The following is a 13163-nucleotide window of genomic DNA, read 5'->3' as shown; positions in this document are numbered from 1 at the left end:
ATGGCTTCTTTTATGAAGCTCCCTGGGTGACTTAGGGCTGGTCACTCACACAGCTTAACTGACACAATGATATAGGCTAGATATCAGGGGGGTAAATTCACAGTCAGAGTAGTTCAGCAGTGGAATAGGCTGCCTAAGGAGGTGGTGAGCTCCCCCTCACTGGCAGTCTTCAAGCAAAGGTTGGATACACACTTTTCTTGGATGCTTTAGGATGCTTTGGGCTGATCCTGCGTTGAGCAGGGGGTTGGACTAGATGGCCTGTGTGGCCCCTTCCAACTCTATGATTCTATGACACAGGGTTGTTGTAGGGGTAAAATGGGAAAGGGAGAAAAGATGCCTGCAGCTTTCTTAAACTGACGGGTAGGATGAAAAGTGGACCCGCTGCATACATTTCACCCTGGAGAAGGTAAGTGGGCCAGCCCTTGTAAGTACTCGGCTGGAGACCAACAAGGAAGTCCAGCATTGCTGTACAGAGGCAGCCAATGCAAACCAGCCTTGTTCTCTTGCCTTAAATTCTTGGCAAGGTTGTCATAAGTTGGCTGTGAGTTGGCAGCCCGTTTTCCCCTCCACTAAATAAAGCCTGAATTCACACATGCCCCTTGGAACCCCTTTCATCCTCTCTTCTGCTGCTCCCATGTGAAAACAGAAAAGTCATTTCACGTTTGTTTGCAAGTCTCGAGCATAGCGGATGGACCCTGGGGTCCCAGTGGGGTGTGTGTGTGTGTTCACATGGGCCACCTGAATCTCTTTCAGAAACAGAAGAAGATTTTCTCTTCTATGACGTAGGTTAGCGGGTGGGATGTGTTTGTGGGGGGCTGGGTGGCAAGTCTGTGCTGGGCCCAGAAAAATGACAGGCGGACCATAAAGGAAGTTTCATTCACCCTGCCATTTCACCCCTTCTTCCAGCCTTGGCTCTACAGCCCTCTTCAGCCGCGAAAGGTCACCAGACCTACCCAGCCATCCCCGCCTCCTTCTTGCCAAAGGCTCCTGCAGTGCCCTGGGAGCCCCCCCTCCCCCCCCCGCCGCAAAGGGGCGCTGACCTGGCGCTTCTGCTGCCTCCCCTGGAGGGCGGGGGAAGGCCAAGCTCCTTCTGCCCGGGGGCAGCGGCCAGGCGCCTGGCGGGGCTGCTGCAGTTGCCGCAGCGGCGCGGTCCCCGCCACGGGCAGGCATCCGGGCGTTGGGCGAGCGGGCCGGGAGCCTGTCCCCCGCGGCCGCCGCTTCCCCCGAGGGCTGGGCCGGGCATCCCTGGCCGGGCCGTGACGTCAGGCCTTCCCCATTGGCCGTCCGCGGCAGCACATGGCCCGGCCAGCGGGATAAAGGCGGCCTCGGCGGCCCCGCTCGCCAACTCCGCCAGGGTCTCTCTCCGTCCAGCCCGAGCCCGACGCGACGCGATCATGGCGAACCCCGAGGTCTTCCTGGGCAAATGGTGCCTGGTCTCGAGCGAGGGCTTCGACGACTACATGAAAGAGCTGGGTAAGCGGCGCGAGGGCAGAGGGGAAGACGAGCGCGGGGAGGGAGGGCATCTCTACCATCGGGTGGGCCAGCTGTGCCCGAGGATTTAAACAAAGCAAAGGAAACCGGGGCGAAAGCTCTTGGTTCCCGTTAGATGGCGGGTGCAGACTTGGGCGTGGGGCTGCAGTCCCGTGCAAGTGACACCCCCCCACCACACACACACACGCACCCTCCCTCTAAATGCCATCGTCGCCTGGTTGGGGGCTTGGCCTTCTGCTTCCTCGCCCCCGCTCCCCCTCTTGCGTGCCTCGACGACGGCGCGAATTCCCGCGGAGCCTCCGAGAGGGCAGCGGCGGGTCCCAAGGGCCGGCCGGCTGCCGAGAGCGCTGCCTTTCTGCCAGGCTTGATTAGCGGCGGCGGCGGATGAGGAAGAGGGGCGAGGAGTCGATTCGTCGCCCTGCCCTGGAAGCGCCCTCGTCTCTGCCCGCTCTTGTGCCGTCGAGGATTAGCCGCTTCGCCTCTCGCGGGCTCAGCTGCCGAGGGATTGCAGGCTCTGTCCAAGGTCTGCGGGGGAGGCAGCCTCAGCCGTGCTTTTAATAACCCGCTCCCGCACAAAGCGGCTTTTGTCCCAAACAAAAACGTTTCGCTGATGAATGAAGAAAGACCATCCGGGTGGAGAGACGCTTGTGTGCGCCCAGGAGAGAGGAGGAGATCCAGATCAGGGGTAGTCAAACTGCGGTCCTCCAGATGTCCATGGACTACAATTCCTATGAGCCCCTGCTGGCAGGGGCTCATGGGAATTGTAGTCCATGGACATCTGGAGGACCGCAGTTTGACTACCCCTGATCTGGCCTGTTGCCTACTTCCAGCAGTCAGCACAACCTTTCAGCACAGGAAACTTCTCACAATATCTGGGTCTGGCTATATCAGCACTCTTGGTGCTTTGCAGTGCCATCCTGAGCAGCACTAAATCTTTCCAAGACCGTTGAAGTCAAGGGTGTAGCTGCATTTTAATGATGGTGCCACAGATGCTGATAGGATCTGTGCCAAAGCCAGGGTGGGGTTGCTGAGTGCATCAGGAGTGCTTGTTGGTTCCACCTAGACATTTTATAATTCGGCCTTTTTGGGCTCATGGAGATGCATGTCACAGGCTGACTTGTACTAGGTCAGGTCATTGGTCGGTCAAGGCTTGACCTGTATACTCTACCTGGTACCAAAGGTCTCAGCTGGAGGTCTTTCACATTGGCTGGTAGTCAGTCCTTTCGACTGAGCCAGGCTTGAAACTGGGACTTTCTACAAGCAAAGCAGATGCTCTGCTGTGGAGTCATGGACCCTCCCCAATTTAATTTTTTTGCATTTCACATTAAAGCATAAATGCTTCTTTTTTTTGAATGGGAACTTTTCTGTTTTGACAACACATTCTCCCTCTACCCCCGCTCCAAATTCATACATTTGTTTCAATACATTTGTCTACCCAGTTTCCCAGTTTTAAAGATCACAGTAATCTTTCTATCCCTTTAGCTTCTAGGCATATAGCAGGATTATAGCTGAGAAAGGCTCCCAAGCTCCTTTATTAAGCAAACAAAAGCTTCTAATTTTAAAACAGCTGGCCTTAGCTTGTACATTTTAGCTCATCTGAATAAGAATTGTTAATAGGCAACCAAATGTTCACTTGGGCTTGGGTTAAGATAGTTTGGTTGGCTGTGAGGAAATTGTGTGTGTGTGTTTTCATTCTGATATCCCACTGGGAAACATGGGAGCCCCATCTAGTGAGGAGAGCTGAGTACAGCTCGGTTTAGAACAAGATATTGTCTAAGGAAAATATTTAGCTATTGTTCCATCCCTGCGGGACTGAAAAAATGCTAAACGGATAAAATGAAGAAATAAGAAAAAACAAAATTTAGCCTATCTAATATTGTCTTTAAAAAAAATGAATAGTGCGCTCATCTGATTAGGCAGGAATTGTTTGCACTGCACCTGATCTGCCAGGTTGTGCTGTGTTTTGAAGGCAATAGCATCGGCTGAAATTGAATCTGGGAAGGACAATTCTGTGAATTAAAATCTGGGCTGCCTTGTCATCATCTTGCTCCTTGCTATACTTGGGGGTTCATTGCACCACAGAATCTGGGAGAGGCTCTTGAGCAGAGCTCTGTATATCCTGGGCTAAATTCCCTGCCAGTAACCCAGACTTTCTCAACCACGGTTTTGTGAAATCCTGGGGTTTTGTGACAGCCCCAGAAGTGTTTCGCTGATTGGGTGGGAGTAAATTTATAGCTTGCCTTGGCCGTAGTTCTGCAGGTTTCCTTTGGTGCAGAAGTGCAAACTGGTAGCCAGCACAGAGTGCAGGTATGGCTCTGTTCACAAATCATCTGAAAATATTTCTCTGCTGCCCCTTCCTGTGCTGTGGGAGTGGTGATGTCACATCCAGTCAGAGCATCTGGGTGATGTCACTTCTGGTGACATGTGACTTCTGGGGGCGTGGCAGGAAGGTGTGGCCTACTGACATCTCTTCCTGGGTTTCTTGAAGTCCAAAGAATGTTTCAGGGGTTTCTCAAAGGTAAAGAGGTTGAGAAAGGCTACACATAACATTTTCATAACAAACTGAATTCTGTGAACCAAAACAGAAGAAAGACAAATGAATGTACAAGAAGTTAGACAAAGCTGATTAAAAATAATCCCTTATCTTCACAGGAAGTGCCCCTAAGGTTGCCTGTTTCCATGTGGCGCCTGAAAATCTCCCAGTATTGCACTTGTTCTTCAGACCATAGAGTTCAGTTCCCCTGAAGAATATGGCTGCTTGGGAAGGTGGACTCTATAGCATTGTCTGCCAGTGAGGTCCCTTCTTAAACCCTACCTGTTACTAGGCACCCCCCCCCCCCAAAAAAAATCTCCCAAGTATTTTCCAGCAATCCCAAGGGGGTGGAGCACTGAACTGTCAACCGCAGGGGCAAGGTTTGGCTTGTAGAGTTTCCTGAGGCATTTGGATGGGGGACAGGATGCTCTGGGAAACAAGATGCTGCACTAATTGGACCTTTCATATATCCACAAGGGCACTTACTGCATAACTGAATATTTCCCGCATGCTTTCCACAAGTAGAAAAGCTTCATTATTTCTTTAATGAAAGCTGTAAGTCCAGGGAGAAGGGTTGGCATACTTATTTATTTAGTATATTTTGCCCCCCAGTATTCCTTGAGGATGCTAAAAATGAATTTTCCTTCATTTTGTTCTCATAACACCTTTGTAAGGTAGGCTAGGCTGAGACAGGTGACCAGACCAGGCCTGCCCAGAGGGTTTCTTGGTGAGTGGGACTGGATCATAGTCATTCTGACCATTACACCAAACTGGCTCCTGGCCCCTTCAGGCTGCCAGTGCTTGTGATCCCTGACTATATTTGCCTCACCATTGGCTAGATGCTTCCCTTTGAAAGAAAAAGACTCAGGCTGTCAAGGTACTGATTTCTGGGCTCGTGCAGGAGAGATCGTAGTTTATGTACAGTCCTGCCACTGAGTGGTGGAAAGAAGAGGAAGAAACTATCTATAGACAAAACATTGGATGCTCAGCTTTCTTTTATTCCACGTTCTAATGAAGACCAACATAATTAGTGACGCTGAAAACTAAGTGTACTAATCCTGTATACTGGTTTACCAGGGACTCAGTAAATCTGCCCCCTCCCATCTTTTCATATCTACAAATGGTACAAAAATGTAGATTTCAATCACTTGGCAGCCAATTGTGCTTTCTTTGCTTTTTAAAGTCACAAGTTATCAAAACTTGTACAAAATGACTCATTTCTCCACAATTCATACCTTACCCCAGCAAATAGGGACCATAATAAGGCATCAGCAGTACCAGGTGCAAGACTGGAATAAGATTGACATGTACTGCATTGTGCCTTAGTTTTGAGAGAAAGGCAACCTTGTAAACAATAAGGCAATCCTAATCTAACCTACCCCATAGGGTTGTTGTGAGGGATAAAATGGAGAACAGTGTAAAGTGTTTTAGGTCCCCACTGGGAAGAAATGTGGAGTAAAGGGACTTAGAAGGGTGTAACTATGCTGAGGATCATACTTGTAATAATTCAATCCCGGAAGCAGATGTACATTTAGATATTCTGGTGCACAATTAAACATGCATGCATGCACTCGCCCCATCCCTTGATATTTCATGACCTGCTTACTCAGTTCTTCATGACTCATCATTGAAAAGTATGGCATTTGAACTGCTGTGGAACCAGGATCTGGAGTGATTGATCTGTGATGCAAGTCCTCGCTTGAAATTGCAGGCATCAAATGATGAACAAGCATTTCTCTTCCTTGATTTAGGACGGCTCTCAGCAGTGAAGTTGGACAAGATTTAGCACTAAGGCAGGAAATCTAAATGGGCCCAAATCTGTCTCAGGGAAATGGGAATTCTTTCTTTAGATAGTTGTTTTTGTGTGTATATTTCTTTTATTTATTTATTTTTTGCTGTCAAGTTACAGCAGATTTATGGTGATCCTGTAGGGCAGGGGTAGTCAAACTGCGGCCCTCCAGATGTCCATGGACTACAATTCCCATGAGCCCCTGCCAGCAAATGCTGGCAGGGGCTCATGGGAATTGTAGTCCATGGACATCTGGAGGGCCGCAGTTTGACTACCCCTGCTGTAGGGTTTTAAAGGGAAGAAACATTTGGAGGTGGCTTGCCACTGCCCGCTTCCATGCCACAGACTTGATATTCCTTGGGCTTCCCATCCAGATACTAAAGGTAAAGGTAAAGGTATGTCCTGTGCAAGCACTGAGTCATGTCTGACCCTTGGGGTGACGCCCTCTAGCGTTTTCATGGCAGACTCAATACGGGGTGGTTTGCCAGTGCCTTCCCCAGTCATGACCGTTTACCCCCCAGCAAGCTGGGTACTCATTTTACCGACCTCGGAAGGATGGAAGGCTGAGTCAACCTTGAGCCGGCTGCTGGGATTGAACTCCCAGCCTCATGGGCAAAGCTTTCAGACGGCTGCCTTACCACTCTGCGCCACAAGAGGCTCTATCCAGATACTAGTCAGGGCCAACTCTGCTTAGCTTCCAAGAACATACAAGACTGGGCTAGCTTGGGCTATCCAGATTGGGGCAGTTGGCTTAAGAGGACCACCCTAAGCAGAGTTGACACCCCTCAAAGTATGTAAATGATTGGCTCAGAAGAGTGTAATTATGCAAAGGGTGGACAGCAGTTATACGGGTTTTCTGGGGGAAATTTCCAGGAAATGTTCCTATTCATATTTAACTTAGCAAAAGAAGACGAATGTACAGTGTGGAAGCCTGAACCATGTATAAGCACTGAGGTTTGTCGACGCTTCATATCCCACATTTGGCACATTTTGACATAGCTGATTTGCAGTACAACAGCCTTGAAAACTCTAGATAAAAAGACTAAATTTACCTATGCGGGGAGGGAAATTTTCCATGGAAAAATCAAGCATGGTAAAAAATATTCCACTCTACACCACTGACTGTAAGTTCATTAAGAGGCCCTGCTGAAATATCACATCCTGCAAACTCCTGTTGGTTTTCAGAGTGGGATGATTATGGAGGGGTTATGATGGACATTTTGCATTCTGTTATTGTATTTTTAACCTCTCCCCAGAATGTGGTCTGAGCACATTATAATATATACAGTTTTGGCATGAGAACATTTTCCCCTGTCCCTTTTATTGCTTGGCAAAGAATGTTATTCATATGGATTCATTTTATTTTTGGAGGCTAATAAAAATCTAATATATAATTTATTATAGGTGGAACCAGAGCTCATCTTGTAATATGTTAAGATTCTATATAAAAGACTTGTTAGACTCATAGGACTGAAGACAATAACTTTGAGCAACCTGTTTCATGGCGTGCTGAAATGCATGAGCTGATTTTCTAAGTTTCTCTTTCCTCTGCACACTTGTTAATTAAAGTTAGGTCATCTCTTTTCAAGACAGCATAACAATTGTGCTTGTACCTTTTTAGGTGTGAACTTGGCCATGAGGAAGATGGGAAGTATGGCCAAACCAGATGTTACCATCAGCAAGGAGGGAGACACATTTACAGTGAAAACAGAAAGTACTTTCAAAACGTCAGAATTCTCTTTCAAACTGAATGAGAAATTCACTGAAGAGACGATAGATGGCCGAAAAACTGAGGTAATTTCCTGCAGATCATGCAAACCTGTCAGCCTTATACAAATAATATTGTTGGTCCATTCAATTTAGTATTGTTAGCCCTAACTGGCAAATGAAAGCAAATGAAGGCTTACTACTGTGTATCTCAGGCCTTCTGCATTTTTGGTGTCCAACAGGTCACTGGTCCACAACCTTTCTAAGGCTGCGGACCGGCAGTGGTTGGGAGGGCCATCACGCAGCTGTGCATGCGCAGCAGGTCTGCACATGCACATTTGTGCCATGCGTGACCGTAAACGCGAATGCGTGAAACTGCCATGCATGCATGTTTGTGGCCGCGCATGGCGCAAATGCACATGCGTGGGCCTGCTTTCCTCTCCCCCTCCCACACACAAAATGAAGCTTGCCGGGTCGCAAGCTAATCGTCCACTTTTGCAGCCAATTTGCTAGTGGCCTGGGAAATTTCTTACTGTGGGGGGGGCGGGGAGAGGGAGCTGCAGCCCGGTGCCTGGGCCTTCACGGCCGGGTACCGGGCCGCGGCTTGGTGGTTGGGGACCACCGCAACAGATCAATTGCATCAAGCCAGTCATGAGTTGTGTTGCTCTTCCACTGGCACTGTAGGCAGGATAGTTTTGTTCCCACATAATATAGGATCAACGGAACTAATGTCTGTGAAACACGTTACCCTAGGCCAGGTTTTCTCAATCAGAGTTATACCCCCATACCAAAATTGCCAAAGATGGGCTGGGAGTGGATGGTAAGGGGAGCTGTGCTTCCCAACCATATTCTGCCTGATCACACCATTTCTGTGGTTTCTCGAAGCCTGAAGAATGTCTCAAAAGGCTACTCTAGACAAATGCTATGTCACACTGAGTATCATTGATTTAGGGAAAAACAAAGCAGATGTATCTCAAGCACATTAGCAGGGCACACAGTGGAAAGATACATTAGGATACACATACAATTGGATATTCAAAGGCAACAATACTTGTAAGATTAACACAATTCTCAGGGCCGTTGTCCAGCTGTGGGAAATCTTTAGAGATAATTCTATTTTCTGATTCCCTGGTGTGAAACACTTGGGGTCACCTTATGATTCCCTAAATGGAATAATAATAATCAGCCAACAAAAGTGGCAGGCTCTAATCTGGAGAACTGGGTTTGATTCCCCACTCCTCCTCCACATGAAGCCTGCTAGGTGACCTTGGGCCATTTACACTTCTCTCCAAACTGCGAATGGCTCCACCTGCCACACAAGTGCCTGCTGTGGGGAGGGGGAGGGAATGTGATTTTAAGCTGCTTTGAGATCCCTTAAGGCAGATAAAAGTAGGATATAAAAACCAGCTCTCCTGTTTTTCTTCTTTTGATCGTCTTTGTTTTAGTGACAGGTGCTGCCTCCCCTCCCCCCTTTTGAACTGTTGCCCTGTATCCTTGAACAGTCAGGTTGAAAACCTTGCCTGAACTGGTCAGTGGATTTTTCCAGATTAGAGCTACATAAATCTGACTTCATTGGGACAGGATATTTCTCAACGGATGGTCCTTTAAAAGGGCTTCATCAACAGAGAAACAAAACTGGCTTTGCATTACCTCACAAGGTTGGCAAGCGATATGATTCTTTCCGATCCAGAAATGCTCCCTATCCTTATGATGCATATCGCTTCAGGCGAAGAGTAAAGCCTCGTGCACAGAAGCAGACTGGCTACTTGAGGGTTGTTTCCAAACTAGTTTGTCAGATTTGGCTGTGGGTTTCTTTAAAAAATATATATCTTGTTAATTGGAATGTTATAATTTGTGTTCTTGCAGCCTCTGAGGAGATTAGGTGGGATATAAATGTTTAAGTAAATGAAGCATTTACCCTTAGGCAGTGCAATACAATTCTTAACCGTTTACTCACTGACACTATCTCACTCTTTCTGTTAAAATAAAAAGGCCTACAGCTGGATACACTGCAGGTTTAGAGCCAATCACTAAACATAATACAGCTCAAGTTTTCAACTCACTCCATATCTGATTGGCCCTCCCTGGGGGTGTGCTGCCAATAGGGAGAGATCACTCTGCCAATGGGTGCTAATCAGTTCAAATTGCACTCTGCCACTGAGGGCCAATCAGCTCAAATTGCATGCAGATGAATCACTCCCTACCTGATTGTCCCCCCTGGAAATATTCTCCTAATAGGAGATGGCTCTCAGCCAGGAATGGCCTGCCCTGGCAGTTTATCCCCAATCAGGAGGGAGCTCTCAGCCAGGAAAAGCTGATATGGGATCATCTGTCTGCCTCCAACTTCCTGCCAGTTTCAGAAGTTTGCTGGGGGAAAGAGGAGCTGGCCTCAGAGTATGCCCTGCTGTTAGTAAGTTGCCCTGGCCTCTTTCAACTTGGGGGGTGGTGAGCAGAGCAGAGCAGAGCAAGCCACCTCCTGGTACAGCCTCTTTGCACCTTCTGGAGTGGGGGCTGTGGGATGCCCAGAAACAGCCCTCTGCTGTTTCTGGGACCCTGAGCAGCGAGGAAGAGCCCTTGACCTGGGAATGTTCACTCATGAGTAAGCCATGTGAGGGTTGTAAGTTACCATTTGAGAAGGGAAGAATGTTTTGAGGGTAACCACAGGTAGTTGCAGCAAAGAAAATAATGTTGATATGGGTGGGACTGGGAAGCCCTTTCGTCCAGGGGGTCTTATCTCTGTTTCCTGGAAATGGTCTGCAATTCTAGCAAATCCCCAGGTCCCAACCAGAGATTGACATCCTGCACTCTCTCTGGAGCACAGTGCCACAGAGTTCCCCCATCCCAAGTAATCCCTTTCATCTCCAGGAGCCTGGAGATGAGTTGTCATTGCAGAGTCCCCCTTCCAAACAGCCTGGGGAACTGATCTATATAGTCTGCAGATGACCTCCAATTCCAGGAGATTTCCAATCCACATCTGGAATGTTCCTTGAAGCTTGGAGGTGGGACCTCAAGAGTTCAGGAATGGGCAGGACCTTTTGCCATGTTGCCAGCCCCCAGGAAGGCAGGTGTGCATCCAAGGACCCATTGTTTCCCTGTATGCAGTGAGCTTTGCCTCTAGTGTACCATAATATTCAGAACCTTATTGTTAGGCAAACTAAAGTGCTTGCAGTAGGTAGCAGATTTTGGGGCATCATTAAGGATACTGGTGTGAACACATGAAGATGCTTTATACTGAATCTGACCATCAAAATCATTACTGCCTACTCAGATTGGCAGCAACCCTACAAGGTCTCAGGATGAAGTTTTACACATCACCTTCTGTCAGATCCTTTTAGTGAAGATGCTGGGGATAGAACCTTACACTTTCTACACCTTCTGTGGGACAATTTCCTAGTGTGTGATGTTTTTATGTTAACTCCTTTGTATCATGTTTTTAATTGATACCTGTAAGGGATTTAGCTGTTGCTAACTGCCTCGAGAGCACTTGGGGGTCAGAGGCAGCATATACAATTTTTAATAATAATGATAATAATAGTGGGTTGTTGAAATGTCAGTCGAATGCTCCATGTTGAGCATGAATCTTTAGTCACCCTTGAGTGTTCTGAGCCAACATCAAGTTTCTGACAAAGGTTTCTACAGGGGTTTTAAAGTGAGGAAACATACAAAACTTGGAGGCAGTAACTGAATGTATCTTTCTTCATTAACCATCCAGGATCTCAAGGCACTGCCTTTATCTGCTGTTTGTATAAATGTTTCTAGTTTTTAGCTGTTTTCTCAGTAGTGGTTTGTGAAGGGAAAAGGAATCAGTCATGACAAAGGACCTGGATTATGCCTATTAAGGAACACTTTCAGCTCTTTGAAGAAAGGAGGACTCTGATCAAGAAAAGCGCTAGCCGTCTCGTAAACTGGGCGACATGTTTAATTCGACATAAACAATGCAGATTTTTTAATGATGAGAATTTTGCCATTCTCAGTTAGAAACCCAAACAATCGAGAGCACGGTAGCGCACTCTTCAACACACAGATGGATGCTAGAAGTGGCCAGTGACTTGCCCCCCCACATAAATTGATGCTTGAAAAAATGTTTATTTCAGGCTTAATGAAGGATTAGGAACATGGGAGTTGCGGCCTGATCGCCTTTTACTTTCCTTTGTGGAAAATTGCAGTTGTTTTCCTGAGGCCTCTCAATAATTCAGGATAGAAACCCAGGTCACTGAGGTGCTAGCTCAATACCAAAGTCTCTGTATTCCTTTTGCAGACCCTCATAACATTAGGTGACGATAATGTGTTGACCCAGGTCCAAAAATGGGATGGCAAAGAGACCACGATAAAAAGGAAGGTGGTAGATGGGCAGCTGATTGTGGTAAGTGGCCTCTACTCCTGGTTTCCATATATATAATTATAAGCGACGGCAACATGCAATACACTTCAAGCATAAGTATTCCCCTGTTTTGCTGTGCATTACAAGCTGGAGTTTAACTGACAATTTCCGTCCATCAAAACCTTCAACCTTCTTGTGCAAAGGATGGAAGGGAGGAGGAGAACAAACTGTTCGTGCCTAGGCTGGACAGACAGGTTTTGGGTGGCATTGGTTCCTGTTTCTACATGAGACAAAGAGTAAGAAAAAGACTTATGAGTGAACCTTCCTTTGTTTTCCAGGATTGTGTCATGAACGATGTCAAATGTACTCGCGTTTACAAGAAAGCATGAAGACCCTGGTCCCTTCTCTATATTGGGAGTTCAGTGATGGACTGCTCAGTTCCAGGCATAAAGCTAACCAACACTCCATATTATTTCTCACCTTGGTCTCCGCACTCCCTTGTGTTTATAGCCAATTGGAAGAATCAGTACTGTATACAATTGAATTTCATATCTGTTATGTATCTTTTAAGAACTATTAAATTCGACAAGTATGAGATGTAATCTTGTTAACTGTGCTGTAGTTTTTGAATTGTTGATTTCTCATGGTCCAGATGTTCTGAAAAAATTACAGATAAATCAAGTAGTGGGAAAGACTGGCTGGTTAAGATGTGTTCTCCAAATACAAGTCAAGAGGAATTAGCATTCCTTTCTTAACAAAGTATCATGAGTCTTATGGGCTTAACCGTTCTTTATCACACCAATGAGATTCTGTTATTCTCACAGCTGTGCCAGACACATCTGAAAGCCGTGGACAGCTGCTTGTGACCCCCGAGTTTGTAGTTCTGGGAATCCCTGCCTTTGTTGTAAGCTCTTCTGTCATTTTCTACAGTGTTGGGACACCATATCTTTCCTTTGGTCCTTGTTCTTCATAAGCAAACGAAACTTTAAAGGTTCTACTTGTGACTGCAATTCTACTTTGCTTCATGAAGTTCCTTCATGAAGCTTTAGGGTGTCTTCAGTCACTTCAAGGTTCCCTACTCATTTTGCCACTGGGAAAGCTCAATGGACTAGTCATTCTATGGACTAGTTTTATTACCCTTACCCTTTCAGAGACATAGGTTAAGGTAGGTATGTAAGTGTTGAACATGATCTTTAATATACTTGAGTTATATCACAAAACCCAAGCAGAACTAAAACTGCTGATCTTGGAGATGTTAAAAAACTATTCTCCACATGATATTTTTGCACCTGTTTATCATTACTTTGTAACATGATATTTAA

The 13163-nt window shown here is 46.7% G+C and overlaps 1 protein-coding gene across 1 annotated transcript; it reads left to right on the top strand.

Moving 5' to 3' along the window:
* Positions 1–1241: 1241 nt before the first annotated feature.
* On the top strand, positions 1242–12443 carry LOC143844642 (fatty acid-binding protein 5-like). Its single transcript, XM_077352041.1, has 4 exons — positions 1242–1473; positions 7435–7607; positions 11779–11883; positions 12180–12443. Exons 1-4 carry the CDS (start codon positions 1395–1397, stop codon positions 12228–12230), a joined length of 408 nt encoding a protein of 135 aa, XP_077208156.1. The 5' UTR covers positions 1242–1394; the 3' UTR covers positions 12231–12443.
* The last annotated feature ends 720 nt before the right edge of the window (positions 12444–13163 follow it).

Source organism: Paroedura picta, chromosome 9, assembly GCF_049243985.1.
Source record: "Paroedura picta isolate Pp20150507F chromosome 9, Ppicta_v3.0, whole genome shotgun sequence".
Lineage (NCBI taxonomy): Eukaryota > Metazoa > Chordata > Lepidosauria > Squamata > Gekkonidae > Paroedura > Paroedura picta.
This window is presented reverse-complemented; position numbering and strand designations above follow the sequence as displayed.

Bases quoted from the DNA above. Each gene is read 5' to 3' on its own strand.
- LOC143844642 (XM_077352041.1), top strand. From the start codon at position 1,395: ATGGCGAACCCCGAGGTCTTCCTGGGCAAATGGTGCCTGGTCTCGAGC. The intron at 7,608-11,778 runs GTAATTTCCTGC...TTCCTTTTGCAG, and splicing joins TAGATGGCCGAAAAACTGAG to ACCCTCATAACATTAGGTGA. The intron at 11,884-12,179 runs GTAAGTGGCCTC...TTTGTTTTCCAG, and splicing joins TAGATGGGCAGCTGATTGTG to GATTGTGTCATGAACGATGT.